This window comes from Haemorhous mexicanus, chromosome 29 (assembly GCF_027477595.1).
Source record: "Haemorhous mexicanus isolate bHaeMex1 chromosome 29, bHaeMex1.pri, whole genome shotgun sequence".
In the NCBI taxonomy this organism is placed as follows: domain Eukaryota; kingdom Metazoa; phylum Chordata; class Aves; order Passeriformes; family Fringillidae; genus Haemorhous; species Haemorhous mexicanus.
This window is the reverse complement of record NC_082369.1, coordinates 3,650,293-3,675,033: the sequence shown is the minus strand read 5'-3', so window position 1 is coordinate 3,675,033 and position 24,741 is coordinate 3,650,293. Positions and strand designations below refer to the sequence as shown.

The 24,741-nt window shown below is 52.5% G+C and overlaps 2 protein-coding genes across 7 annotated transcripts in view; one reads left to right on the top strand and one right to left on the bottom strand.

The window, feature by feature from the left end:
• Window positions 1-331: 331 nt before the first annotated feature.
• Window positions 332-19,981, top strand: ACSBG2 (acyl-CoA synthetase bubblegum family member 2). 5 transcript variants are annotated; one of them, XM_059870073.1, is made up of 15 exons: window positions 332-435; window positions 5,237-5,366; window positions 7,382-7,461; window positions 7,989-8,233; window positions 9,486-9,574; window positions 10,110-10,230; window positions 10,679-10,759; window positions 12,008-12,157; window positions 13,019-13,195; window positions 13,748-13,929; window positions 14,628-14,861; window positions 15,459-15,676; window positions 16,840-16,979; window positions 17,837-18,083; window positions 18,629-19,981. In XM_059870073.1, exons 2-15 carry the CDS (start codon window positions 5,266-5,268, stop codon window positions 18,739-18,741), a joined length of 2,178 nt encoding a protein of 725 aa, XP_059726056.1. In that variant the 5' UTR covers window positions 332-435; window positions 5,237-5,265; the 3' UTR covers window positions 18,742-19,981. The 5 variants fall into 5 exon arrangements, with proteins under 5 accessions (XP_059726056.1, XP_059726053.1, XP_059726052.1 ...); XM_059870070.1 differs by lacking the exon at window positions 332-435 and adding an exon at window positions 1,708-1,990 and having other exon boundaries at window positions 7,992-8,233; XM_059870069.1 differs by lacking the exon at window positions 332-435 and adding an exon at window positions 1,708-1,990.
• A 453-nt stretch (window positions 19,982-20,434) lies between these two features.
• Window positions 20,435-24,741, bottom strand: part of MLLT1 (MLLT1 super elongation complex subunit) — a 31,821-nt gene continuing 27,514 nt past the window's right edge. For both annotated transcript variants that reach the window (XM_059870075.1, XM_059870074.1), the window contains exon 12: window positions 20,435-24,416. In XM_059870075.1, the coding sequence (XP_059726058.1) occupies window positions 24,288-24,416 (129 nt within the window). In that variant the 3' untranslated portion in view covers window positions 20,435-24,287. The remainder of the gene's footprint in view (window positions 24,417-24,741) is intronic.

Below are 24,741 nucleotides of genomic sequence, written 5' to 3'. Positions count from 1 at the left end.
TCCGGCACAGCCCAGTCCCGGTGTCCGGCACAGCCCAGTCCCCGGTGTCCGGCACAGCCCAGTCCCGGTGTTGGGCACAGCCCAGTCCCGGTGTTTGGCACAGCCCATCCCCGGTGTTGGGCACAGCCCAGTCCCGGTGTCCCGGACACCGCGCCGGGCATTGACCGCGGGTAACCCGCGCTGGGAAGGGGCGTGGCCTAGATGTTATTGACAGCCGCCTCCTCCAATCGCTCAGCGATGCGTCGCTTCCCGGCGCAGGGGGCGTGGTTTCGTCTCTGCCCACCACCATGTTGTCCAATGGGATGTTTCTAAAGGACCGAGTGGGCGGAGCAAAGGTGACTTGGTCACGCCTCCCCCGCGAGCGCTCTTAAAGGCGCCGCCCGGCGGCGCGCGGGATCCGCTGAGGGGCCGCGCGCGCTCCCGCCGGGCCCGGAGGTAACGCGCGGTCCTAAAGCCCGACCCCGGCCGGGGCTGAGGGAGGGACGGGGGTCCCAGCTCCGCACAGCCCCTCTGGGTGTCCCCAGCCACTCCTGCTGTGTGGGGGGTGCCCTCCCACCGCGGGGGTTTCGCTGTGGGACTCACAGCCCGGCAGATGCTTCTGGTGGTGTCCCGTTTGTGGGTGGGTGGGCGTGCGGACAGCGAGGGGGAAATTCTTGGTGGTTTTGGTTAAATGAAGACAGGGTGGGTTGGAGGGAGGTGGTCTGAGGAGAGGGGATGTCCCTTCCCTTGTGCTGTCCGGGAGCTCATCGTGAGGGACCGTGAGGGGTCCTGAGAACCTGGGGTCCTCTGAGGTGACCTGAGAGTTTGGGATGCTCTGAGATGTCCTGAGAGGTGGGAATGCTCCGTGAGGTGATCTGAAAGTTTGGGATGCTCCACGAGGTGACCTGAGTATTTGGGGTGCTCTGAGATGTCCCGAGAGGTGGGAATGCTCTATGAAGTGACCTGAGATGTGGGAATGCTCTATGAGGTGACTTTGGGATGCTTCACGAGGTGATCTGAAAGTTTGGGCTGCTCTGAGATGTCCTGGGAATGCTCTATGAGGTGACCTAAGAGTTTGGGATGCTCCAAGGGGTGACCTGAGGGATCGGGGATGCTCCAAGGGGTGACCTGAGTGTTTGGGGGTGCTCTGAGGTGCCCTGAGAGCTGGGAATGATCCGAGAGGTGACTTTGGGATGCTCCACGAGGTGACCTGAGAGTTTGGGGTGCTCTGAGTGACCCCAGAGCTCGGGACGCTCCTGTGCCGCCTCCCAGCCCCGCTGTGCTCCCAGGGGACACAAAGCCACGTGTGGCAGCCGGCAGGAGCACAGGAATACAGAAAATACAGGAATTTTATAGGAGTACAAGAAGACAGAAAATACAGCCCCGAGCTTTCGTGCTGGGCCTTTCCCCGCTGTGCAGATGTGTGGGGAAGCGGCAGTTCAGGGAAGAGGAGCTCGACTGGGTGAGTCCCACGGCTGGGGAACTCACCTGAAACAAACATCCCTGGAGAAACAAGGAGCCTGCAGTGGAGAGTTCTGTGGCTGGCCAAGCCATGCTCAGTGGGCAGATTGCTGCGGCTCAGCTCGGAAGGTGGAGTCGGGTGCCTGTCTGCACTCATGACAGTCACTCATCATCCTAGCAGAGGCTGAAGTTGCTTTTCCTCCTGTTTTCTGCACTCCAGCGTCAGGAGGACATGGGTCAGCTGCCCAGCACCCGTGGTCAGTGACAAAACCTTTAGTGCTCAGGAAGCTTTATCACCGCCTCTCCTAAAAACTGAGTTTATCTAAGACGGAGAAGTGTTGAGTTGCTCAGCTTATGTTTCCTCACGTAGTGACTCTTTAAAGGAACAAAAAGGCCCAGGTTTCGGTTTTGATGGTGATGTGGCAATCGCCTGGAGCTGCTCTGGAGCGGAGCAGAGCGGATGTGGTGCCTTTACCGCTTAAAAGAAATCCGCCACAGGAAGCCGAGTGGGGCCGTGCTGGAAAATGTCAAGAGGCTGATAACGTGCTCGGTAATTTGAATTTGAATTGGTGTTGTTGAAGCTCTGTGTGTGTTTTAGGTAAAGGTGTGTCCAAAGTCTGTTGGAAATGGAAACTCCGCTCCTACCCCCTTCACTGTCACAAGTTTGCACTTCCTCAGACCTTTATTGTGGTTTGTCAGTGAAGTGATTCCAAAGAAACACCCCATTTCCAGTTCTTCTGGGTCAGGTGCTCCCTCGAAGCAGAAGGAGTTTTTATTTAAATGATTTAAGATGCCAGACAGGCGTAATTAAAAGGGAGGTTTCTTCCCGCATGTTTTTTGTTTGGAGTGTTCTCCATGTTCCCGAACACTGTGGTACATCACGGTGTGCTCATTCCTCAGGGAACAGCGTGGGGTGGGAGCGGTTTGGATCCAAGAGTTACACCTGACTGGTCAACCATGGAATGGTTTGGCTTGGAAAGGACCTTTAAGATCAGCCCGTCCTAACCCTGGAACTTGTGTGTTTTCCAGCGGCTGTGTTTGTAACCCAGCATCAGGGAGGGAGGGCCCGAGCTGCAGGGCTCAGCAAAGCTAGGGAGGGTCTGCAGATACTGGGAAATATTTCTTCTAACCTGAGCTTGTTGGAAAAAATGCATGTCTGGTTTGGGAAGCTGCAGAGATTGCACTTCAGTTCATGGTTGTGCACAGTGAGAGCAGAACTCGGGGGTGGGCTCCACTGGAAGAGCTTTTCCCTCTTGGATGCCTGAAGGTGATGCAGAAAGCCTTCCATGGAAATGGAACAGAGAGATGGAACTCCTCTGCCGTGAGGGAAGGATGAGAGAACTGGGATTGTTCAAGCTTTGGGTGACCTTACTGTGGACCTGAAGGCAGCCTGCAAGAAAATGAGGGATAGACTGCTTGAAAGGGTTGGAGTGCCAGGACACAGGGAATGGCTCCCCACTGCCAGAGGGCAGGGATAGATCAGGAATTCCTGGCTGGCAGGGTGGGCAGGCCCTGGCACAGGGTGCCCAGAGCAGCTGGGGCTGCCCCTGGATCCCTGGCAGTGCCCAAGGCCAGGCTGGACAGGGCTGGGAGCAGCCTGGGACAGTGGGAGGTGTCCCTGCAATGGCAGGGGTGGCACTGGATGAACTTTGAGGTCCCTTCCAGCCCAAACCACTCTGAGATGCCACGATTCCCTGACGGCAGGAGTGAGGACACCTCACCATTTCCCTTGAAATTTCGTTGCTTCACTAAGGCACAGTTGGCAAGAGAAACACTGTCATTAGTGCCGAGGCCAGAGCTTCCCTCGGGGGTGCCCTGAACCCCTCGTTGTGGGGTGCTGGGAAGGAAAGTGGGAGCAGCATTGCAAAAGGGGTCAGGAGTGATGGCAGCTGCTGCCTTCCGTCCCTCCTGGGCTCCTCTTGGGCTGTCCTTGAGCAAGAGAGGACGTGGGGACAGCTTGGGGGGCACGGCGGGTGGGTTTGGGCAGCTCCGGGCCGGGCAGGGGAGCAGCTCCGGGCTGGGGAACGAGCTCCGTACCGGGCAGGGGAACAGCTCCGGGCTGGGGAACGAGCTCCGGGCCGGGCAGGGGAACAGCACCGGGCTGGGGAACGAGCTCCGTACCGGGCTGGGGAGCAGGTCCGGGCCGGGCAGGGGAGCAGCTCCAGGCTGGGGAACGAGCTCCGTACCGGGCAGGGGAACAGCTCCGGGCAGGGGGAGCAGCTCCGGGACGGGCAGAGGGAGCAGCTCCGGGCCGGGGAACAGCTCCGGGCTGGGGAACGAGCTCCGGGCCGGGCAGGGGAACAGCTCCGGGACGGGCAGAGGGAGCAGCTCCGGGCAGGGGAACAGCTCCAGGCTGGGGAACGAGCTCCGTACCGGGCAGGGGAGCAGCTCCGGGCTGGGGAACGAGCTCCGTACCGGGCTGGGGAGCAGCTCCGGGCTGGGGAGCAGCTCCGGGCAGGGAGCAGCTCCGGGCTGGTGAGTGGCTGCTCCGAGCGCGGGGCTGCAGCTCCACCACCATCTTCTCCCAGTGCCAATGAACACCTCTGGTGTTCCAGCCCACGGCGGGTGTGCGGCAGTGCCTGCCGGTTATCCGTGCTCTTCAGAGCTGGGTTTTTTGCAGACATCCCCCTCTCGCTGCTTGTGAATTAAACTATTTCTGGCGCGGTGACTCGCAGGCTGTAGCGGAGCGTGGCGTGAGCAGCAACGTGTCCTTGTGCAGATGAGTAAGCGGAAAGGGGGATGTCCCTGAGCCTTCCCCCTCCCGGTAAAGGCAGGAGGCTGCAGCGTGCTCCGTCGGATTTATGACATAAAAGACTTTTTCATAAAAAGACTTTCCTGTTCCTCATGGAAGTGAACATGCCCCTCGCATCACACGATTTAAATGTGTCTGTCTAATGCAGGTACAAAATAGCAGCCTAAAATCCACTTCTTAGAGAGATCAAGGATAATGGGATTCATCTCCAATCAGCTTGAAATCCCTTGAAACAATTAAAGCTCAGCCTAGCGACTCATAAGCACCAAAGACTTTTGATGAGTGTAAACCTTAAATAAAATCAGCGTTTAGAAAACGCTTCGTTTAGGCGATGAAATCCCCCAAGACAAAGTGCTGAAAGCAGCGTGGGAGCCACCAAAAAAAAAAAAAAAAAAAAAGAAAAAAAAAAGAAAAGAAAGAAAAGAGAAACCCAGCTGCAAAACGCTTATTTTGATGGGAACAGGCTGAATGTGAGGTGTCCAAGGGCTGTGTCCCCCCAGAGGGACCCGAAATCCCCGGTGTGCCGAGGCTGGCGGGCCGGCGTGGGGCCAGAGCCTCCTTAAGAGGCGGCGGTGTGGGGTGACGAGCCGCTTCCAATTGCGAGGCAGCAGCACATGACATAAGATGCTCCAGATCTGCCTCCTGGGCGCTAGTTTAAAAATAAAGGATATTACAGGTCGGGCTCGGCGCCGGTGCGGAGCGGCTGCGGAGGGGAGGCTGCGGGAGCGGGGATGCGCGGTGAGGCTGGAGGGATCGGGGGGTGCTGCCAGCCGAGCTTTTGGGACAGCATTTGGGGCAAAGGGAGCGTGGAATTGAAACGGTTTGGCTCGTGGTGTTCTTGGGGAGCTGTGGGTGTCTGGTTCTGCTGTGGGGTTTTGCAATGCCCACTGTTTTTCCTGTTGCCCACTGAATTTCCTGTTATTTGGTGCAAATGCAGCAGGCTCGAGCCGTACCTCTTTGGGGTTGCCTCGCTCACGTCAGTGGAGCTGCTTTGCTGTGACGTGTGGCTGTATTTTAGTTTTTCCAACCTGTTTTCTTTCGCAGGGACAGTGCTGTGTGAGTCAGACGCCAGGATGGCACTTGCAGAACCAGTCTCCGTGGCTCATTGCAATTCAGCTCTTCAAGGGAGCTGTGAGGTGGCAGGGGAAGATGTGCTGCTCAACTCTTCACCCAGGTTGGTCTAATTTAGGATTTTATTTGGGATTTATTTCTCTATTTAGGATTTTATTTACCCTGTTGTGACCTGTATATATAGAATTGCATTCTACCATGCTTACTTTGATTAATTAAAAAGATTTTGGAAGAGCCCTGCCTCTGCAGGAAACAGCTCATGTGCAGTACCTACACTGATCTCAAACTCCTGCTGGTAAGAGGCTGCTTAGATTTACAGTCTAAAGAGCAGATTAGGGTCTATATCTCACCACAGCATAATGGGATCTAGCTGACTAAAACCTCCTTACCTAATTTTTTTGGGCTGCATTGAGCTACATGTTGTAAGGGGGAGAAAAAGATGACTTGATTGACTGTGAGGGAAATAGCTGGGGCTTTTTTGCTCATATTACTGGGTCATTTGCATGCTTTGATCATAAAAGCTGGTGGAGAAATGGTGCAGAACTATTGCAACTGAGGATTAATTTGTCCTGAAAAATGTTCTCAATAATGAGGAGGGAACATGGAGGTGGGAACATCTCATAATCCCCTTGGGGGAAATAAAGAAATTATTTACTCAGCCCTGGTTGCTGGCCTGCAGATGAGTTCAGAGAAGCAGTTCTGCTTTAGAGCAGGACATGGATCAGCCATGTCAGATCTTCCCTGGGCCTTGAACCTCCTCAGTGCCCAAAGCAGTCACAGTTGTGTGTTCCCTAGAAATTCATGATATATGTCAATTAGAGGGAAGAGATTTCCCCTTACCCTGAAATTCACACAGTGCTTGTGCTGGTTGTCTTGTCTCTGGCCTGGTAGAAAGGAAATAAAGGTGGGACTTGGTGGGAGCCCTGCCTGGCTGGGGCTGAGGAGTTTGTGTGGGCCCAGAGGAGCTCTCAGCTGTGTGCAGTGTGACTGTGATGGGCAGAGTCAGGGCTCCTTCCTGCCCAGAGCTGCCCCTGCAGTGTTTGGGGTTATTGTGATGTCAGGGCCCTCCTGGAAGAGCCTGGGCTTGGTGCTGCAGGTGCTGCAGTTGAGAAGGGAAAACACCAGCCTGGAGGAACAACACCTGAGTGATGGGCTGAGGCAAAGGGCCTGGTAGGGCCAGGCAGCATGGAAAGTTTGGGTCTCTGCAGTGAAACCTTAACTCAGCTGAAACTCAGACATCAATGGTCCTGGCAGGGCATTGCCCAGGGCAGGGAACAAAGCAGCAGCTGCCTGCTTGGAGAGTGGGATTCCCAAATCTCACTGGGTCTGGCTTCTAGCTGCTGCTCTCAAGTGGGACATGAGCCTTGATTGTCCCTTACCCTCCTCATTAGGGCTGTGAGACAGTCCAGCTTGGAAAGGGATGGAGTAAGAACAGTTTTGCAAGCAGGCAAGTGGTGCTACACCAGCTCCTGCAGGGCTGAAAGTGAAAGGACAGCTCAGCTGGGAGGAGTGGCTGAAGCACATGGGGATGAGCCTGTTTCTGTTTCTTCCCAAGCATCTGGTGGGAGCCCTGGTTTTAATAGGAATACCTAAGAACAAGATTTCCTGTTAAATCAATTTCCTGCTCTTTTACAGGAAATCTCCGTGGGTTTCCCCATGGGGTGACTCCAGAGTGTCCCCAGGGCCTCCCCTGTGGCTGGACTCACATATTGCAAACAGGAGATGAGTTCCAGACCCAAGTGTCCCTTCCTGCCCCCCTTCTCCTCCTCCTCCCAGCTGCAGACTCTTTATTCCAGGCACCTGGAGCAGCCTTTAGGCATTAAATGATGGCTGTTTTTAGGATGATGTTTATGCATTCTTCTGCAGCTTGTCTGCACTGAAAGCTGCAATTAGGACAATACTCTTGTGCTCAAAACCAGCACAGGCAGAGCTGCACACTCGGAGGGAGCTGTTCCATTGCTGAGGCCATGCAGGGCAGTGAATTAATAAAGTCACCTGCAGAACATCAGGAATCACTCTGACATCCAAGGACTGAGTGACATTAAGGGATGGAGCAAACCTGCCTGTGGCAGGCAGCCCTCAGTGCTCCCATCCAGGATCATTCCCTTTGCCTTGCAGAACTGCTGAGCCACACAACAGCGAGCCAGGGGAGGATTCCAAGATCGAGGGATATCAGGTGAACTCACTCGGTCCCAAAGGTGAGTGGATGGAAGTTTGGGGACTGTGGGGTGCCTGAAATGATTATTGCAATGAGAGAGGGATTTGTCAAACCATGACAATGGAAGAAGCAGCTCAGGTTGCAGGATGGGTTGTGCAGAAGTGTCTGGAACTCAGACTTTAAAGCACAGCTGTGCTTCAAGGATTAAATAGGCAGTGCCAGTGCCTGGTGCTCATCTGCCAGCTACCAGTGTCTTGCTTTCAGTCCTCCTTAAAAGAAAAAAAACCCTAAAAATAGCAGAGTATAAGATGCAGGAAACTTTCACCTTACCAGTACAAGAGCCTTAGGGCAGCAGAGCAGGTTAAAGGGGATGTAAGTGGGAAATGTTTAACAAAATTAGAAAGTCCTCTAGAGGATTTTAGTCTAAAATACTGAGGCTCACATGGCAAAATTGCCACGAAGAAAGGGTCAGAAAAGGGGTGTGGGAGGTTGAGACTTGCATCCCTATTGCTGTTATGGCAGCAGGAAATTTGTAAATCTGAGATGCTGAACACTTTCCTTTCAAAGCAGTCTCCTCCTCTGCTGGCTCCAGTATGTGGACAACACGTCGTGATGGAGAGGTCAGGCTGAGGATGGAAGAACAGGGCCCTGGCAGCGAGGCCCCAAAGACTGTGCACCAGCTCTTGGAGGAAAGTGTCAACAAGTACAGTGACTACTATGCCCTAGCATCCAAAAAAAATGGCAAGTGGATAAAGCTGACGTATAAGGGGTACTATGATGAGTGCTGGAAAGCAGCCAAAAGCTTTCTGAAGGTAAGGGTTTGTTGAGTTCTCTTTGGCATATTCACAGAATCCTAAAAACAGCATGGTTTGGGTTGGAGGGATCTTAAAAACCCATCCAGGGCCACCCCTGCCATGGCAGGGACATCTCCCACTGTCTCAGGCTGCTCCCAGCCCTGTCCAGCCTGGCCTTGGGCACTGCCAGGGATCCAGGGGCAGCCCCAGCTGCTCTGGGCACCCTGTGCCAGGGCCTGCCCACCCTCATAGCCAAGAATTTCTTCCCAATATCTCATGTAAATAACTCTTCTTTTAATTTAAAACTGTTCTCCCTCTTCCTACCACTATGTCAAAACGAAATGAAGTCAAGTTTAATGTTCACTCATTTTAGTGCTGGAATGGCTGCAGTCAAGTCTATCAAAATCTGCAAATTCCCTGAATGCAGATGAATCTTACAGTGACAGGGAAATACCTGAACATGCTGTGGGCACATTGATATTTATTTTTTTGACAGTTGCTTCCACATTTAACCAAGAAAAAAAGCATGTAAGGAAACATTTCAAGTGAGGTGTTTGAGGTGTATGGCAAACCTGGACATTGCCCCTCCAGAGCCTTTTAAAGATTCATCTTTCTAAGAAAAAAAGGGATCTTACAAACCAGACTTAAATGTCCCATGTGACCCAGCCTTTTGGTGGTGCTGCTGGGCTCAGGAGACTTGGAGACAGAAACCAACACTACCAGTTGTTACTGTTGGGATCAAGTCTTATCTCTTCAAGCTAAGGCCAGCCTGGTTTTACTCCTGTGGTGGGATCTTCCACTCTGGGACAAAAGCAGAGTCTGGCTGAGGGAGTTCAAGACTGGCACTCCAAGAGCTGGAATTTCACAGCCAAGTGTGACTGCCACTGCAGCTTGTTGCTCTGGCCATTATTGAGATCTGCCATTCCCATCTTGTCCCAAGTGTCCCAGGAGGTGCTGCCTGAGTTCACCTCTCACCTCCTCGTGCCCAGCCCAAGGGGAGCTGGTGACTCCCTGGACTGCAGGCTGATATTCCTGTTAGTCAGCCTGTCTTCCCAAGGGCAGAGCCCAGCAATCCCTGTTTTCCTGCCCACTTACAGTGGGACAGTGCTGTGAAACTTCCACTGGTTCCATCCTGGCTCCTGGGGGTTGTTCAGTGTAAGAAGACAAGCTGTTCCCTCAGGGCTGTGCTCACAGCAGAGATGTGCAGGTGCTCCCTGAGCTTTGGCCAGAGGAGAAGGCAGGCTGCTGTAATGCCATCTCTTGTTTACAGCTGGGGCTGGAGCGTTTCCATGGAGTGGGCATCCTGGGATTCAATTCTGCTGAGTGGTTCATTGCTGACATTGGAGCCATCCTTGCAGGGTAAGACTCTTGTTTCTTGCCATGCATTTTGCTTTGGCAGGCAGAGAGTGACTGCAGCATTCACTTGAGAAGCAGGTTTTGATTAAAACCCCAGTAAAACAAACAAAAAATACCCCAAATCCACTTGCTTATGTTTGGATTTAATGAAGGTAGATAGAAGCTGAACTATTTCATTATGAATTAATGAGACAAAAATGAAATACTTTATTTTAGCCAGCTGCTTCTCTCAAAATAAGATGACCAGTAGGTTAATCCAAAAGCATTCTTATGTACACAGTGATTAAGGAAATGCCAGAGAGTCCCATGGCTGGATTGTGATATCTGCCTTCCACATGAGATACTTTGCTCCCTTGCACCACTCTTGACATTTCCCATGCCCCAGAACAGAATCTTTCCTCTTGGAATCAAGCTCTTCCCTTTTTCTTGTCATTTTATAGGATACTGTTCTTAAAGTTTTTTCTCTGAAATTTGCCAGCAACTCTGCTTGTCCTCTAACTCTGTTTTGCTTTTCTGTTCTGTTCTTTCCCTTTTCCAGGGGATTTGCTGTTGGGATCTACACTACAAACTCTCCTGAGGCTTGTCATTATGTAGCAGAGAACTGCAGTGCCAACATTATAGTGGTGGAAAACCATAAACAGCTGCAGAAAATCTTAGAAGTAAATATGTTTTTAAATGGCTGGGGGTTACAGCAACCTGTTGTCAGATGTGGGAGGGTGAAATGCTGTGGGAGGGCATTACCTGAGGGGAGTGCTGGGCCTGAGAGCAGAGGTGAACTCCTTGGTGTGCTCCCTGCTCCAGCCAGGTGAGCTGGCACTGGCACTGTGTCTCACAAGAGGTTAAGTGGTGCTTTCTCTTCTTAAAAGCCTTGGGCTTAAAATTTAAGAAGCCAGAATGAACAACTGAGTATCCTCTAGGTTGTCCTGGCACCATCCCAGCTCAAATGATGACTGTTTCTAGTGAGGCAAGCCCATTCTTTCAGGAGCACAGATGGGATTCTCTTGGCTTTACATTAAGGGCAAATCTGAGGAGCATGCTAAATGGGGTTACAGAGGTCTGAAAGGGACAAGCAGCATTTGCTCCTCACAAATCTCCCTTCTTACACAGATTGAACACAGACTACCTCATCTGAAGGCCATTGTCCAGTATGGGGAGGAGATCAAAGAGCAGAGACCAAAACTGTACTCGGTAAGTCCTGGGCTTCTTCTCGGCTTCTAAGGGCTGGTTGTGTTCAGCTGGTGGCTGCAAGCACCTGTCACCTGCCCTGGGGCCTTGAACATCTGGTGGGTGACATCCCTGTCCATGGCAGGGCCTTGGGGTGAGGTGGTCTGTAAGGTCCCTTCCAAGCCAAACCAGCCTGGGGCTCTGTGGCTGTCATCCCCTGAGCTGAGCTGGCTGTGGTGGGCAGGAGGTGTGTGCTGTTGTGCAGCCTGGATAATCCATGGTGTTAGGGGGCTGTGAGCCTGCTGACCTTTGCCAGACACCTTGGGCCCCACAGTTACTCCAGGGGGTTGCTACAGAGCTGTAAAGCTGCTGGGGTGGGTCTGTCTCCTTTTTGCTTCTCCTTGTGTCAGCCAGGAAACATTGTGGGGTGACTTGTGGGTTAACAGCCTCTTCCAGGGGTCTGGACAGGGAGAACAGTTCCTTCTCTTGGTGTGTAGCAGAGTTGTTGGGAAGGATGAAAGTTTGATAAGAAAGTCTCACAGATATGCATGCTTAGCAGAAAGATTTTTGAATGTAGAATCTGAAGAAGGAATAGAAATGAGAGCAAGTTTTGATCTAGAATAAAAGAATTGCTGAGCCAGTCTTACTGAATAACCAAGGAGGCAAAGGGTGTTGTTAGTTAGAAGGGGTTTTATGGCTCAGAGCAAAGGATAAACCCACCCCAAACAAGAAGATGTTTTTACCAAGCAGGAAGAGAGCACAGACAAACAAGTCAGCAAATGCTGCAAGTAGAAAAAAAGTCTCAGAATTTTCCACTGCAAGAAAACTGAAAAACAACTTTTAGGTTAAACTGTAATGTACTGACTTTTAGTGATTAGGAAATAGTGACATGAATGTGGTAATTAGAGTAGTTATGATAGGCTATAGGTAAAAGTATAGATTGGTTCAACTGTATGAAATGCTCGGCAAAGAAAAGTATAGAATGCATTGTAACCAAAAGAAAAGTATAGAATGCATTGTGACCAAAAGAAAAGTAGATAATGCATTGTGACCTAAACTCAGGGTCTCCAGGCCTGCCTGCAGCTGGAGCTGGCAGCTGTAGGCACAGCTCTGTCACCCACCACCCTGGACTGCTGTAACTCTTGGATGGAATAAACTGCATTTAGAAGAGCCCCTGGAGTGCCACATCCCTCATTTAGGCTCTTACAAAGAGTTTCATTTTTCCTGTGGGTGATCCCTTACAGAAGGACTGAGCTGTTCTGTTCCCTGCAGTGGAGGCAGTTCATGGAGCTGGGCAAGGACGTGCCGGACGAGCGGCTGCGCGAGATCACCGCGTCCCAGAAACCCAACCAGTGCTGCACCCTCATCTACACCTCGGGCACCACGGGGCAGCCCAAGGGTGTCATGCTCAGCCACGACAATGTGAGTGCCCAGTGCCACCCCAGGGGGGCTGAGGGAGAACATCCTGAGCTGGGAGGGACCCTCAGGTTCCCAGAGGAAGGAAGGAATGATGCATCTGACTCCATGTTCTTAGAAGGCTAATTTATTATTTTATGATGCTATATTATATTAAAGAACTCTATACTAAAGAATACAGAAAGGATACAGACAGAAGGGTAAAAAGATACTAAAGAAAAACTCGTGGCTCTTTCCAGAGCCTCAACACAGCTTGGCACTGATTGGCCATTAAGTAAAAACAATTCACATGAAACCAATGAAATAATCACCTGTTGGTAAACAATGTCCAAACCACATTCCAAAGCAGCAAACCACAGGAGAAGCAAATGAGATAATTATTGTTTTCATTTTTCTCTGAGGCTTCTCAGCTTCCCAGGAGAAGATCCCAGGCAAAGGGATTTTTCAGAAAGTATGACAGTGACACATAGAGATGATCAGCCCAGCTCTGTCCCTGCACAGCCACCCCAACACCCCCAGCCTGAGCAGCCCTGAGAGCTCCTGGAGCTCTGGCAGCCTTGGGACCATTCCCTGGGGAGCCTGGGCAGTGCCCAGCACCCTCGGGGGGAAGAACCTTGGCCTGAGCTCCATGCCAAGCCCTGGCCCAGCTCCAGCCCTTCCTGGCCTCCTGTCCCTGTCCCAGAGCTCAGCCCCTGGCCCTGTGCCTCCCCTGGGGAGGAGCTGCAGCCCCCCAGGAGCCTCCCCTCAGTCTGCCCCAGCTGAAGGAGCCACGTGCTGCTGTTGAGATGCCAGGATGCTGTAGCTGAGCTGTGCTTTGTGTGTTCTGTGCTGCCCCTGCTCTGAAGCCCCTGTGGGTTCCTGTTGCAGCTGACGTGGACGGCGGCGGCGGCCGGGCGCTTCATCATGCTGAGGGATGCCCGGGACAGGCAGGAGGAGGTGGTCAGCTACCTGCCCCTCAGCCACATTGCTGCACAAATGTGTGATATTTGGGCAGCCATGACCCTCGGAGTGCAAGTTTACTTTGCCCAACCAGATGCATTGAAGGTAAAAAAAAATAAGATAATAAACTTACACTCATCCACCTGCTGGAGCTGGGGTGGGTGCTTGAAACAAGGCTCTGTTATCTTGTGCTTCTGTCAGCTTTCCTAACTGGGCTTACTTTGCCCACTGACCAGCTGCCACTGTTGGTTTGACTGGAGCCTGACCTTCACCTTTTGATTCAGTCACAGACTGGGAGAGGCTGACCCAGCACTTCACAACTGGGATCTGCTGAGTTCTTACCTGACACCTGGTGCCACATCAAGAACTGGTTGAGCAGCAGCCTTGTGTTTGCTCTGCTCACATTGCACCATGGCCCCAGCTAAACCTGAGTAAAGGATTCTTGTGTCAGTGCTGGCACTGAAAGCATTGACCCTTGCTCCCTTCCCAATTCCCACTGGAATGCCTCAGGGATTCCTTTCTCTTGGTGGTGCTGCAAAAAACAAACAATTCCTCAAAACTGATGGCAGACTCCCAAGTTTTTGCTAGTGACCAGTACTGACCTGAAGTCTGCAGTGAATCACTTCTAAAAACTGCATTAAATCCTGCTTCTCTCAGGGCAGCTTGGTGGAGACCCTGCGAGAAGTGAGGCCAACTGCTTTTTTGGGAGTTCCTCGTGTCTGGGAAAAAATGGAAGAGAAAATGAAATCTGTGGGCATGAAAGCCTCAGCGCTCCGGAGGAAGGTGGCAGCGTGGGCCAAGGGAGTGGGGCTGCAGACCAACCTCAAGAAGATGGATGGGTAATTATGAGCTACATTTCAGGGATGCTGATGAGTTTTAGGAGAACCTTCCTGTCAGATCAGGGATTACACTCCATCCAGGGGTTATATTCCATCCAGGATTATATCTCATGTGACAGACTGTAGCGGTGTTCACAGGGGTCCCAGAATGAGGGAAGAGATGAGAATCTTGACTCCAAGTTTCAGAAGCTGATTGATTATTTTATGATATATATTATATTAAAAGAAAATGATATATTAAAACTATACTAAAAGGATAGAAGAAAAGGATTTCATCAAAAGGAATAGAAAAGAATGATAATAAAATCTTGTGGCTGCTCACAGCCTCGACACAGGTGGCTGTCATTGGTCACCAAGTAAAAACAATTCACATGCTGGGTGAGCAATTCTCCAAATCACATTCCAAAGCAGCAAAACGTGGAGAAGCTGAAGCTTCCCAGCTTCTCAGGAGAAAAGATCCTAATGAAAGGATTTTTCAGAAAATATGTCTGTGACATTAGACCAGTGTGACTTGGACTCGAGGGGGAGCAGCAAGGGCTGGAGCGGGGAAATAATCCTTTATTTTACTGAATGAACTGAAGTGGGATGAAGATAAAAGGAGGAAGGGGGAGGAGTTCTATATTGTTCATGAACTGAAGTGGGATGAAGATGAAGGGAGGAAGGGGAGGAGCTGTAAGTGTGCCACTCTGCTGGTGCAGGTGCTCGGAGGAGCCGGTGAATTTCCGCCTGGCCCGGCAGTTGGTGTACAGGAAGGTGCGCAAGGCCATCGGGCTGGACCGCTGCACCAAGTGCTACACAGGGGCTGCCCCCATCACCAGAGACACCCTGGAGTTCTTCCTGAGCCTGAACATTCCTGTGCTGGAGCTCTATGGGATGAGTGAGAGCTCTGGGCCTCACACCATCTCCCTACCTCACGCCTTCAGGCTCGGCAGGTGAGCGCCCTCCTGGGAGCAGGGGGAGGGGGGTTCTGCCCCTGGCACATCCATCTCTGCTGCTGCTGCTCATCCCACAGCCTTGCTGCCACTAAAAGGTCACTGGGGAGCCATGTCACAGGGGAAGAGATCTGCCAAGGGCAGCAGCAGCAGCAGGGATATGTGAAATTGCCTGGGCTGAGTTCTGTGGGAGCTGGGGAAGAAGTGAGGGACTGGTGGGATGAAGGAAAAGCTGGTAACTCCAACCTACCCGTTGCTTTAGTGGCAAATGACTGAAGGGTGCAGGGTGTCTTTGAGCAGCTTGTTCAGTCTGCACAGTGAAAGTTTGCTGGCAAGGACATAAATCTGCTCATTCAAGCTCAGGTGCTGAGAACAATGAGTGCAAGCCAGCAGGTGTGTGAGCACTGATCTCTGCAATAACAACTCTCTCTGCAGCTGTCCTTACACGAGCAGATGCCTTTAAAGCTCTTTGCTGGAGCTCTTGTGCTAAAAAACTGCTGGGCTTTGTTCAAACCCTTCAGCTCGAGAGGTGCTGCTGTAACTTCTGCTTGAATTCAGTTTAAAATAAATTAATCCTTGCTCTGTGCTCTGTTTCAGCTGTGGGAAGGAGCTGACAGGGTGCCACACCCTGATCCATAAACCAGACAAGGATGGCATTGGGGAGATCTGCTTCTCAGGAAGGCATGTCTTCATGGGCTACCTGAACATGGAGGACAAAACCAAAGAAGCCATTGATCAGGATGGCTGGCTGCACTCAGGGGACCTGGGCAAGCACGACAAGGATGGATTCCTCTTCATCACAGGCAGAATTAAAGGTGACACATCCCCTGACTTTGTCTTGATGTTGTGCAGCACTATGGAGTCAGTGAGTTGGTGTTGGGAAAGACCTCATGGAGCCCAACTGTTCCCTCAGCACTGCCAAGGCCACCACTAACCCATGTCCCCAGCTGCCCCATCATTTAAATCCCTCCAGGGGTGGTGACTCCACCACTGCCCAGGGCAGCCTGTTCCAGTGCTCAACAGTGAAGAAATTTTTCCCAATATCCGACTTAAACCTCCTCTGGTACAGGGGATGCTCTGGTGGTTGTGTAGCTGTGACTTGCACAGGAGAATGTTCAAATCCTTCTCCTCATGGAGTTTCCACCAGAATGTGGCTGCAGGGTGTCCTCCCCTGTGGTGGGAGGAGAGGGGCAGCCTCAGGAGCCAGGGGTGTTTGCAGAGGGAGGGAGAAGCCCTCTGATTGCAGCACAAGTGCAGTTGGTGCTTTGTGGGCTTGTTTTACCAGCAGCTCCCTCAGTTTCAGGAGCTTTGCTGGGTGACCTCCAAGGAAAGCAGCAGCTAAACACTGTTGTGCAAGTGCCTTGTAGCAATGTGGCTCCTGGGACAGGGTTTGAGCAACCCCAGACAAAGCCAAGGTCACTCCAGCCTTCAACCTCACCTCAAGAGAGAGAGGTGCTCATGGGGGCACAGCTCTGAGGAGCAGGAGATTGAGCAGGGGGGCTCCCCTCTGCTCTGCAGCACACAGAGCAAACTTTCACCCCAATTTCTGATAATTTGGGTGCTAACTTTGGAGCCCTGGAGGCCCAGGGGTCTGTGCCAAGGGGCTCACCTGCATTGGCAGGCTGCAAATACCCCTGGAGCACCAGGGCAGCTTTGGCTGGGCTGAGTGTGAGCAGCTCCTGCTCCTCTCTCCAGGCCTGCTGCAGTCTTGGGATCAGCCCTGGGGCTGGAAAAGCCCCTCAAAATCATTGAGTCCAGCACCCCCAAGGCCACCACTAAACCTCATCCCCAAGTGCCACATCCCCACATTTTTGGAGATGGTCACCCTGTGACTTTCCCAGTCCTGCTGTGCTGCCTTCTCCAGCTCAGCTGACACAGAGCTCACTGATCCAGCAGACACAAAGGAGCAGTTGAGTTGTTGCAGATTGTGGGAAGGGGAGAAGCTCCAAGCATTAATCAGGATTTGATTGTTTTCCAGAGCTCATCATCACAGCAGGAGGTGAGAACATTCCTCCTGTTCCAATCGAGGATGCTGTCAAGAATGCTGTTCCCATCATCAGCAATGCCATGTTGGTTGGAGACAAAGCCAAATTCCTTTCTATGCTCCTGACACTAAAGGTAATGGCAAACAGGATGGGGATCCACCACCTGTGCTGCTGAATCTGAGTCATTCCAGGGAGGAAGAGCTGTTGCACATTTTTAGTGTCTTGTGGAGGCAGGAGCCCAGAGCAGAATTGGCTGCAGCTGAGCTGCCAGGAGCAGCTGAAGGCACAGAGTTGTCACTTGCCCAGACCATCAGGCCCTGCTGCTGTTCAGGGCAGCTTTTGCTGTGCCACAGAGGGCAGGAAGAAACAGAAGGAAAAGACCCAAAAGTGAGGCTGAAAAAGGAAAGCCTTCTGCTCTCCTCACCTGCTTCAGTCTCTCCCAGAGCAGTGTGGGAGGTAAAAACCTGTCAGGGATTTCTTTGTCAGAGTCTGGCTTTAAAATCCACTAGGACACATTTGTGCTGACTGTCTGAGTGGGAATTGCTCCTTAGTGAGACCAGGGCCAGCAGCCTTGGCCTGGGGCAGGAGATCTGAGCCAGGCCCTGGGAGTGGCCCTGCTGCACTTGTCATGGCTGAGTGCTGTGTGTGACTCCAAGGCTGTTGCTGCAGTGTGGGGAAGTCAATTGTGCTCCAGAAAAGGTCTGGAAAACAGTGATTAACTTTGGACAGCACAGGAGGAATTTGGCAGATTTGCCTCCTGAGCAGGCAGAGGCCTGAGGGGGTTTATCTGTGTTTTGTTCCAAGTTTCCATTGGCAGCCAGGGGTTGGATGAGAGCTGAGGGGCTGCTGGGGCTGGAGTGGGGAAGGGAGGGGACCCCAGGAGGGATCCCAGGAGCTGTCCCAGGGCAGTGTCCAGGGCTGGAGGCTCCTTGGTGCAGAGGGCCTCAGGTGCTCAGCACTGCTCAGTTTCCTGTTGTGGTTGGCCTGCAGTGCGTTGTGGATGCAGAAACGGGTGAGCCTGGAGATGACCTCACTCCAGAAGCTCTGGAATTCTGTCAGAGGCTGGGCAGCAAGGCCACCAAGGTCTCAGAAATCATCAGCAGCAAAGACAAGGCCATCTACACTGCCATCCAGAAAGGGATCTCTGCTGTCAATGAGGGAGCTGTGTCCAATGCCCAGAAAGTCCAGAAGTGGGTCCTGCTGGAGAAGGACTTCTCCCTCTTTGGTGGAGAGCTTGGTGAGTGGTGGGGGGGTGTCTGGGGTTTGCCCCTGCCCCTTCCCTGGTACTGAACATCAACCATGACCCCAATGGATAGAGCTGGCCCTGGCTTTTCCTCCCTGTGGCTTTTCCAGGTGGCACTTTGGGGTGAGATGACCTGGGCTGAATTCCCACTTCTGCCCAGCAGCACTGAGTGGAGCAGCACTTACCCTTGTGCTGTGATGCCTCTTGCAGGGTTATGGAACATCCTGAGCTGGAAAGGACCCTCAGGGATCATCAGCCCAGCCCCTGTCCCTGCACAGCCACCCCAACACCCCCACCCTGAGCAGCCCTGAGAGCTCCTGGAGCTCTGGCAGCCTTGGGACCATTCCCTGGGGAGCCTGGGCAGTGCCAGCACCCTCTGGGTGCTGCTTTGGCTCACAGAGGAAGGGAGGGACATTCCATTATCCCTTCTAGAGAGAAGTTTAGCACAGGTCACTGCTCCCTGTTCTGCCTCTCCCCTCCAGCCCTGCCAGGTGCTCCTGGTGCTGCCCTCCCCACTAACCCCGTGCTGGTTCCTGCAGGCCCCACCATGAAGCTGAAGAGGCCGGTGGTGGCTCAGAAATACCGGGACCAAATCGCTCAGTTCTACACGGACACCGCAACCCCCTCGGGGGAGCCCTCGAGCCGCCCATAGAGCCTGCACTGGAACCACCCCCGAGGCCACTCCCAGCTGCCCAGGAGGGATTCCCTGGATCCTGTTGAAATAAAGAAGCTCAGCCTTGAGGCAGCCCCTCGGCGTGGCTTTGCTGTCCATGTCCTGCAGTGTGGTGAGCGTGGTCCTGCCCATGTTCTCCTGTGTCTTGTGTCCCTTGCTGAGATATCCCAAATATCTCAACTTTGTATTTTTTATTTCCATTTTTATAAGGGCAATATGATGTTTACCTTAAATCCACGTGACCTGTTACGTTCTAACCAAAGTTTTCTTTTCCTGAGATGAATGTAAAACAGGAGCTGCAAATCAGGAGCTGCCCTTTTTCTGCTAAGGGAGAAAGGCAGATTTCATTTTCCAGCAGTGTCCTCACTCCCTGCTGCACGTTTCCCTGCATGCTGATGGCATCCATGTAATTTTAAATCTCCTTCCCCACAAACTCTACCTGTCTGAGATGACAAATGCTGTGACTACACACAGCAGTGGAGATGGAACCTCACATGAACTGGGCTTGTCTGTGCAATATTTTGAGTTTGTTTTACCTTTTTGAGTTATAATGAAGCCATAAATTGTATTGTTGAAGTTGTATCCATGGCTGGTATTCTCAGAAGTGATTTACTCCAGGGATTATTTATAAGGCTGTGTACAATGTGTGAAATCTGTGTTTTACAATCCAGGAATGTTGGAGTGTCTGAAGTGGGGAGCTCCAGAGTGGAGGCTGGCTGGGCTGAGGCTCTGCAGCTGTGCCTGGGGAGAGGAGATGGTGCTGGGAGCCCAGGCTGCTTCTCCTGAGGGTCTGTGATCCAGGGCAGAGCTGGGAAGGTGCTCCATGGAGGACACAGACTGCCCCAGCTGCAGCCAGGAGCTCTCTGCAGGGCTTGTTCCAGGCTGTGCAATGGCTCAGTGCTGGAATGGCTCACTGCACAGCAGGAACCCTTAGAACCCTTACCTGAGCAGGGCAGAGCAGCCCAGCTCTGACTCCCAGTTCCATTTCCCATGGACAGGAGCACTGGGAGGAGCTGGGGGCAGTGCTGGTGTCACAGCAGGGTGGGCTCAGGGGGGGTTAAACCCAGAACTGGCTCTGCTTTGGTCAGAGGAATTCCAGTGCCCGTGGAAGGGTGGGAATGCACTACTTGAATGGCAGCTGCCCCTGTGCCAGTGTGTGCTGAGCTGGCTGGAATTGCTGTGCCCAAGTGTAATAAACTCCTCTGTTTGTGTCTCTGAACTCTCTCTCGTTCCTGGCATGGAGCAGGCCCGGGGCTGGGAGGGCTGAGCTGTGCCTGGGCCATGCCCAGGGCTGGAGCTGCTCCCTGGGCAGCCAAGGACAGGGCCACTCCCTCAGGGGAAGGGGCTGGATGGTCCCACCCTTTACCTGTGCTGAGCTGTGCCCGTGCCAGGGCTCTGTCCTTGTGACAAGGGAGCAGGGGGACCCCTCAAATCCCATGGGAGCTGCCCCAGGCAAAGCCCTGCTCCAAGGGCAGGGACCCCTCACCTGAACAGACAAAGCTCTGATGGAGTAAGGGGCACTGGAACCACCCCATGCTAAAAACAATTCCCTTTCCCTTGCCTTTTCCTGTCCCAGGCCCAATGGTGTTACCTGTGCCGTGAGGGGAGGTTTTGGGAAAGCCACAGCAACATTCCTGTAGAAACAACACAACAACTGAAAAACACTTCCAAGTTTTACTTTTCCATCTTACTTTATTTCACTTTTTCTAGAAAATTCCTCCATAGTTCCACAAATTTAACAAAAAGTTTAAAATTCAGGACAAACAATCCTGTAACGTATTACAAACATGAGTTTTTTTGTGTTTTTTCTTTTTAATCTTGCAGTTAGTCTTGGCTCAGCTGCATTTCTTCCAGCTGAGTGAAGAACTTTTCTCCCAACACAACTTTTAAAATCCTCAGGTGCTGAGGTATTTAATACCTCGGCTCTAGGCAGAAATACAATTAAAAATTCTCTAGAAGTTGAAGTACTTACATTTTTCTTTAGGAGTGCAAACTCATCTTGTCAGTTTTTGATGGCTATTCCGCGCCCCAGGAAAGCAACACCCATTTGGGTCCTTTGAGCACTGATTCACCTGTCCCAGGGGCACCAGGGGAGTCACAGCATCACCAGAGCCCTGGGCCAGCAGGGAGGAGCCTCCTGTGAGCAGAGCCGGCTCCAGCACATCCCCAATGGAAAACTGGAACTGGAGCTGCTCCGGGCTCTGCTCGTGGAGAGGCCCCTCCGTGAGGGACGTTTCAGCCTCTCTCACCATCAAACACGGTCCAAGATCTGACAAAAAAACTGCTTCTGGATTGTTGCATCAATTGCTTGGTTCGTTCTGATGCTCCCACCGCACCCCAGGATCCCACAGGTGGCAGAGTCACTGCACTTCCATGGATCCAGCCTGACCTCAGCCAGCCTCGCTCCCTCCGTGCCCAAAGCCGGGCTTTGCTGCCAGCCAGCCTTCCTCTCCTCTCTTTATTGAACTTTTGCAACAGTAATGTCAGTAATCAAAGCCTCGAGGCTTAACACACGGCAGAGCAGGAGCCAGGGAAAGCTCCTGACCCTCCTGGAGGATGGAGGAGCCGAATCCTGACCCCGCCTCCAACACGATTCCAACTCAGCAACTCGGGAAGCCCTCGGGCTGCCAGCACCTGTCTGTGCCGGCAGCAGCACCACGAAGGACACGGAAAAGGAACAGAGTCCTGTCCATTTTCCTTGGAAAAACCATTATGGCTACAAGTCAATTTGGGATTCTTTTTTTTTTTTCTTCCTTTTTTTAACAACGCAAGCTACTACACATCCTCGAGGACCTGAAGCAATGCCCACAGCAGCACTGCCCCCTCCTTCCTAGAGTACAATAATCCATCCATGCTCTCAAGAGTGACACAAGAACAAACACTTTATCCACAAAAACCTGTACACGGCATGTTCAGAACAGCGTTCAGCCAGCCTAGAGGGAATCTACACAGGGAACTGCAAGGGGACACAAGATGAGGCCCAAATGTGACCATTCTTTGTTTGCAGAGTCACCCCCCCTGTGCTCCCCGACGCTACCACATACCCCAAAAAACATCAACTCTGTAGAACAACTAAGTACTTGCAAAAACCTTTTAGTAACAAATCAGCATGTGCACACAATGGAGAGGAACTATTGCTGGGGAACAATCCTACCTCGGGTTTTCAGGGGGATTATAAACAGTCTAAAAAAATCCATGTGTAAAATACTTCTTATAAAAACCAAACAAAATCCCTATCAATGCTCAGCAGACTTACCAACAAAGTCACTTCCAGGACAGGACGATGCCATGGCAGGCTCAGGAACAGCCTCCCACAGGTGTGCTGGGACTGGCTGGGAGCTGTGACCATGGGGTGCTGCCAGGGGCAGGACGGGGGTGGCACCTCCAGTCCCTTGAGGGGCAGCTCTGGAGCTGTGACAGTCTGGAAGTGCTGGGACTGGAGCTGTGGGAGGAGTGGGCAGCAAAGATCTCAAGGGAGCTGGGCCTCAGCCCGGCCACCCCTGCTGCTCTGGGGACAGGGCAGTGGCACCAGCCCCACCCCAGGGTGCCCAGTGTGGGCACAGAGCTGCCTCCCCCTGGCACAGCCCCACAGAGACACAAGGAGCTTGCAGTACCCACCCACGGGCTGTGACCTCCAGCATGGGTGTCCTGCTGCCACCTCCCCCTCTGCTCCCTGCCCTCCACCTTCTCTGGCCTTTCTCTCCAGCCCTGGCATCGTCCAGCAAGAAAGAAAAGAGCTGAGATCACTGGCGTGACAGGGTTTGCACCCGGCATGAGCTTGAACTTCCATATACATATATATATATATATATATATATATATGTACACACACACACATATATATATATATACACACACACACGACACATGAAAGGTGGTACAAGGACAAAATTAATGGGAATCGGGTCAACATGACCCAACTCAAACAAGCTTATCATCATATTGCCACTTCAGTTGATTAGTTGCAACATTTCCATGATAAAGAAAGGGGGAACCCAAAACAAGGGACAGCAAACCTGGAGCAGTGCAACCCTCCCTGAGCAGAGGGGCTCCCCAGCACCGCTGCTCCCACGCCGCCTGTGCCCCACGGACATTTGGCAAAAGCTTCCCACAGCCCTTGGAAAAACGAGCAGCTCCTGGGCAAATACTGAATTTAGGGAGCAGGAGTGTAACACAGCTTGGAGGGAGGCGCTGGGATTTGCCCATGCCCACCTGGACAACACTTGGAGGTCAATACTAGTTTAACTAGAAATCTAGGGAAGGGGCTGCATTAGTGTTTCTGTTTGCTGCCTTTTCCTGCACAGGCAGCGGGGCGGGAGAGGGAGGAGGGAACAAACCCAACCCCACTTTGTGTTTTACATCAACATCTCCCAGGCGTGTCCAAAGATTTAAGTTCTCCCTTGTTTTGGTTTTCCCCAAGTACAGCCACTACTATAGGGGCCACTGTAAGGAGATTCCTCTTTGAGAACACAGAACAAAACCAATCACATGTTTTGGCAAAGTTATCAAACACTGACAAATGGAAAGACGACGGGTGAGCCCCTTCTGGAGCATGGGATGCCTGGAGGTTGCTGTCCAGCTTCCTTACACTACAAATTGTCCACAAGAGGCATTGAACAAAAGAGTCAAATCTTATTAAGCGCCTTCCCCTGCCAGAGCCATAAAAAAACAACAGAAAAACACACCCTTAAGATCATAAGACCCAACTAGGCCCTTCTTATACATACAGTACATACATATATATAATATATATATATAAAATATACAGCTTACAGTTTTGGAGTCCTATTACAGTTAAAGCAGACTGAAAGGAGTGGGACTTTGTTTAGGAGCTCAGATCAACAAACAAGACATCTCCAAACCCCAGCAGGAGACAGCAGGTTCCAGAGGCCTCCTCACCGAGCACAGAGTGTCACTGCAGGGAGCTGAGGGTCCTGTCCCCACCGGGAGCCAGGTCACCAAACCAGTGGGTGATCCCAGCTGGAACGGAGCTGGAATGCAGCCCCTCTCCTCTGCAGCAGACCAGCAGGAGCCCGGGGAGCCTCCTGTGTCCCCAGTGTCCCGGCCAGCTCTGTCAAAGCCGATGTCACCCACACGGCGCGGGGCAGAGCGGGAGGGCTCCGGTTCTGGAGCTCTCCGCAGGCTGGTCCCGAGCTCCAGGGGAAGGGAACAGCATCCACGCTTCTTCAGAGCTCAGAGATGCCTGGAAAATGTGCTCTTGAAACACAGTTGCTCAGAGGGAAACCGAAAAGGTCGCGCTGTGCAGCCTAAGTGCAGCACGCCCGCTCTGCTCGGGGCCTGGCCCACGAGGCCGGGGGGGACAGGCTCAGCAAGGCGGGCGCCGGTTTGAAGCCTACAAGAAAAGTGCAGCTGGCTGAGCATTCCTAGAGCATGGCTGTTCTCTAAGGCAGTGCTTCTTCGGGTGAGGCAGGAGGATAAGAAGGCCTAGTTCCGTGGGGTGGTTTCCTGGTACCAGTGGAGGGGATCTCTGGTTGAAGAGCAGAGCCAGCTTCCCAGGCCCAGCGTCATGTGGCCACGGCCTCCAGGTAGCTCTGCAGCTTGCGGACGGTCGTCTCATCCAGGGAGAAGAGGTCAAAGTCAAAGGTTGTGTTGGTGACGTTGAAATGCCCGGTTTCCTCAATGAGATTCACAATCTGGAGACAGAGGGATGGATATAAGTACAGCACAGAGGGTACAGAGCCCATCCAGGCTTTCCCACCCCTTGGAGGGGCTCACAGCAGGAAGGGAATCCTCTTCCCAAGAAAGCAAACCAGCTCCTCCTGCCTGCCTGATTAGCTCAGCCTGGACAGTGATGTGGGCAGGTTTCCTTTTAATCATAAAATAATTCAATATCCTGAGCAGGGATGATCAGCCCAGCCCCTGTCCCTGCACAGCCACCCCAACACCCCCACCCTGAGCAGCCCTGAGAGCTCCTGGAGCTCTGGCAGCCTTGGGACCATTCCCTGGGGAGCCTGGGCA